Here is a 4,484-nt window from a genome sequence, read left to right as displayed (position 1 = left end):
GTGATATATATATATATGCATGTATGTACACTTTAACAGATTATTTATAACTTAGTTGTTACATGAAGTATAAAAATTTTCAACAAACATGAGAAAGTAAGCTTTAGGCTCATGTCACAATTTAAGAGCTAATGTTGTTGGGGTTTGATTGTGATTTGCTCCCTTTCTATGTTTATGTAAAATTCATTTAATTGCCCGTTTTAACATTAGTTCAAGGTAATATTATTTTCGCAATAAACAAGTTGCTCGTGAACTGGCTTGAATTTGTAAAGTTAAGCTCGTGCTCAAACTTGATTAATTAGTCTAGCTCGAGCTCAGGCAGAAAAGTGATCCGAGCTCGACTCAGAATCGTTTGCACCATTAGGCTCACACTGGAAATGATTTTTTTTTTTTTTTAACAGTCTAAGAGCTAATGCTGTTTCGGTTTGTTAATCATTTGCTCCATGTCTACACCTGACAATTTGATAAAAATGAAAAATATTGGTGAATTTTGATGTTTGAATGAGAATTTGAAAAATGAAAGGAGGGTGGTTGATTTGTAAATATGAAGTTTAGATGTAATTTTTCCGAAAAAAAATTTGCAGTCTAGAATCACAGTTGGCTTATTACATCGGAGTCAAATAGTAGCATTTGGGCTTTAAAAAAGGCTTGGAAGCTAAGCCATTGGCCCAAATAGCAACTTGGCCCAGTATTCCATCATCTCTATCAGAATATTAGTCATATTTATTGAGGCAGTTATTACCTGGACACTTTAATGCTTCCACTTAAGCAAGCTTTAACATGATAGAATCTTCTAAACTCATTAAAAGACTATTAATAAATCCTTTTAGCTCCCCCTAAACAATTTAGGAAGAAGACAACAACCATCTTAGGTAGAAAAAGAAAACAACTAGACACATGAAACAATGTTAAGAAATTAAATGAAACTTGACACCATGTCTATCATTTTCAAGCACTACGACACAATTAAAAAGCCATGACGTTTAACTATACAAGTCATCCTCATCAGCAGCTGCAGAGGTAGCGAATGGGTCAGCTCCTCCAGCCGCACCGGCCGGCGCCGTCTGAAAACCGGAACTCGCTGCCGAAACCTCTCGACTGCTGCAGGGTTTGGGCGAATGCCTGGTACTTGCGGATGTCGGCATCACTCACGCTCCGCCGAGCGTATTTCATGGACTCCTCAAAGTGGCCAGCTTTGATTTCTGCAACTTCATCTCCTTCGTCTTCCTCCATGGCTTCTGGATTTTCGTTACGACGCATCTCCTTCTCAATGTCCTGAGATTCAATAATGTTTAAAATAAACAAAAATGACTTCATGCATAGGAAACAAAAGGATGGTTATGTTTTTCACTCAAAGCTATCAAGCCTCAAGCCCAAAGTATACCAACTACATAAAATTTATTTTTAGCACAATTATAATTCCTAACTAATTAACTATGCTTATTAATCTGATGCAAGATCTAACCAATACTGCAACCTATAGAATTGATACAACAATCCCCATCAGAACCAAAGTTTAGCAAATATATCACTACTTAAACTTATTTCCAACCACTTGATAATTCCAAAACATCTTTCAAATGTTATATGCAGAACTAAACCAAAGTCTTGCATGTGGCTTCATTGCATGGAAAGCTTAACATTGCAGTATAGAAACAAATGAAGAGGTTTTAAGCAAACCTTCTCAATATTTTCTCGGATTGCGTACTTGCAGGCGCGCTGACAAATTTCTGTAATATCTGCGCCACTGAAGCCTTGGGTGTACTTAGCCAGAGCCCCCAAATCAACCTCTTTTGAGATGGGGGATTTCCTGAGACAAGCTTTAAATATCTGATATCTGGAAGCCTCATCTGGTAGAGGAATGTAAATCAACTGGTCCAGGCGGCCTGGCCGGAGCAATGCAGGGTCAATGATGTCAGGCCTGTTTGTAGCGCCGATAATGAAGACGGTTTTCTTCGCAGACATTCCATCCATCTCTGTGAGAAGTTGATTGAGGACTCTATCAGCAGCACCTCCGGCATCACCAACACTGCTCCCTCTCTACATGAGCAAGGATGCATAAAATTATTAAATTGCTTACATACTGTACATGAAATGGTAACAAATAGTCCCCTGACTGCTTACATGAAGTAATTTTAGTCTTAGTGTTCATTAAAGTGCCAAATTAGTCCACATCCACTTAAAGTTGAAGCTAAAATAGTCCTCCATGGAAAACATTTTAACCCATAGTAAAAGAGTATGGGAAATAAATTAGCACTTTTAAGGAGTTAGGACTAAACTGACCAACTCCAAAGAGTTAGGAGACTATTTTGACACTTCTCCCAAGAAACAAATCTGAAGTGTACGAGATAGGAAACCTGAGTAGCAATTGAGTCAAGCTCATCAAAGAACAGAACACAAGGTGCAGACTGTCGAGCCTTATCAAAAATCTCGCGAACATTCGCCTCGCTCTCACCGAACCACATGGTGAGCAGCTCAGGACCCTTCACACTGATAAAGTTGGCTTGGCATTCATTGGCAATGGCCTTAGCAAGCAGAGTCTTACCACAGCCAGGAGGACCGTAGAACAACACCCCTTTTGAAGGAGACATTCCGAACTTCTCAAACTTCTCTGGATGTTCAACTGGATATTGGACAGTCTGTGAGAAACAAACCCAGAAGTCAATTAGTTTATCTTACATAGCTGACGCAAAGCTGAAGAGCTTATTCCTCCATAAGAATTAAGAGGCATTTACATGCATAGCACACAAGTCTTATGTATTCATAGCAATCAAATCTTTAATAAAACATAAAAAATAGCTCTATTACAACTTTTTAAGTGAAATAGACTGTTTCATGTGTAGGTTTAAATCACCAGACTGCTACGTATGCAAATATGAAAGTTAAGGTGTGAGATGTTTAAATGCATTAGAATTGAGTGCCACGTTTGTAAATTTCTCAAAAAGTTAAATACCTCTTGAAGTTCCCTCTTAACATTCTCAAGTCCACCAATATCATCCCAGCTGACATTGGGAACTTCAACAACCTGCCGAATGAAAATAATTAGAAATTCACCCCAATGAAGAACAGTAGACTATGAATTGATTAATTCTTCATAAAATAGAAAGCATGAGGCCTACCGTCTCACGGAGTGCAGATGGATTGCTTGTTCCCAGAGCTGTCTTGAAATGTTCATCTGTGACAGCCATTGAGTTGAGCACCTCAGCATCAATGGTTTCATCTTCCAAATCAATAACATCCATTTTCTCCCTAATGCATTGGAGAGCAGCTTCTGTACAGAGCGCAGCAAGGTCAGCCCCAACATAGCCATGGGTGTCTTTAGCAATTCTCTCCAGATCAACCTGCATTATATAAAGTGTTATTGACGAAAAAAAAAAAATCTAGATAACTAAATAGATGCGTTTATGGGAGGCCATTTACATCATCAGAAAGCTTCATATTCTTCGTGTGAATGCGGAGGACTTCAAGACGTCCAATTTCATCTGGCACACCAATATCAATTTCCCTGTCAAACCTACCAAACCTTCTAAGAGCTGAGTCAATACTGTTTGGCCTATTTGTTGCTCCAATTACAATTACATGCGCACGGGATTTGAGTCCATCCATCAACGTAAGAAGCTGTGAAACAATTCGCCTCTCAACTTCGCCGTGAGTTTTCTCGCGCTTTGGAGCAATTGAATCAATTTCATCAATAAAAATAATAGATGGTGCATTCTTCTCAGCTTCTTCAAAAGCCTTCCTGAGATTGCTTTCACTTTCTCCAGCTAACTTTGACATAATCTCAGGACCGTTAATGCAAAAGAAGAAGGCTCCAGTCTCATTTGCTACTGCTCTGGCTATCAAAGTCTTGCCAGAGCCTGGTGGTCCATAGAGTAAGATCCCTTTTGGTGGTTTAACACCAATTGATTTGAAAAGCTGAGGATGTCTGAGGGGAAGCTCTACCAATTCTCTAATCTGAGCCATCTGTTTTCTGACTCCACCCACATCATCATAGCCCACATCATCAAGTCTGTTTTCATCTTCCCTATTAACAGGCTCCCCCTCGCAGTAGATTTCGGTGTCGGGAGCCACAACACAATACTCAGCTGGGTCAGTTTCTATTATTTTAAACTCCACACTTCTCATACCACCTCGGACAAGAAAGAGATCTCCTTTCCTAACAGGGCGATAGGCCTCCATAAAATATGCTGCAATAAGACAGGAGATCGTTGATTTGGCAGCCAAATGCTTCATATCACACCAAAATTATCTACATTTTAACTTTTAAAATGTGAAATACACCTTTCCAAGCATAGGTAAGGTGATATTTATGTAAAAATTGAATTTTAAGGGTTAGATATGAAAATACATAAGATTGAGTAGGGCTGTCAATTTGGCTCGTTGTTCGTGACCCGCTTGTGTTCGGCTCGTTAAGCAGCTCGTGTTCGGCTCGTTAGGAACGAGCCGAACACGAACAAATTTTTAAGCTCGAAATGTAAACGAGT

At 39.3% G+C, this 4,484-nt stretch overlaps 1 protein-coding gene across 1 annotated transcript in view; it reads right to left on the bottom strand.

Moving 5' to 3' along the window:
- Positions 1-736: 736 nt before the first annotated feature.
- Positions 737-4,484, bottom strand: part of LOC110026761 (cell division cycle protein 48 homolog) — a 6,281-nt gene continuing 2,533 nt past the window's right edge. The window contains 7 exon segments of the mRNA XM_020727866.1: positions 737-1,053; positions 1,055-1,275; positions 1,681-2,040; positions 2,358-2,639; positions 2,954-3,025; positions 3,120-3,341; positions 3,421-4,187. Coding sequence (XP_020583525.1) covers positions 984-1,053; positions 1,055-1,275; positions 1,681-2,040; positions 2,358-2,639; positions 2,954-3,025; positions 3,120-3,341; positions 3,421-4,187 — 1,994 coding nt within the window. The 3' untranslated portion in view covers positions 737-983.

This window comes from Phalaenopsis equestris, unplaced genomic scaffold, assembly GCF_001263595.1.
Source record: "Phalaenopsis equestris unplaced genomic scaffold, ASM126359v1 Scaffold000002, whole genome shotgun sequence".
Taxonomy (NCBI): domain Eukaryota; kingdom Viridiplantae; phylum Streptophyta; class Magnoliopsida; order Asparagales; family Orchidaceae; genus Phalaenopsis; species Phalaenopsis equestris.
The sequence above is the reverse complement of the archived record's forward strand: the minus strand, read 5'-3'. Positions and strand labels throughout refer to the sequence as shown.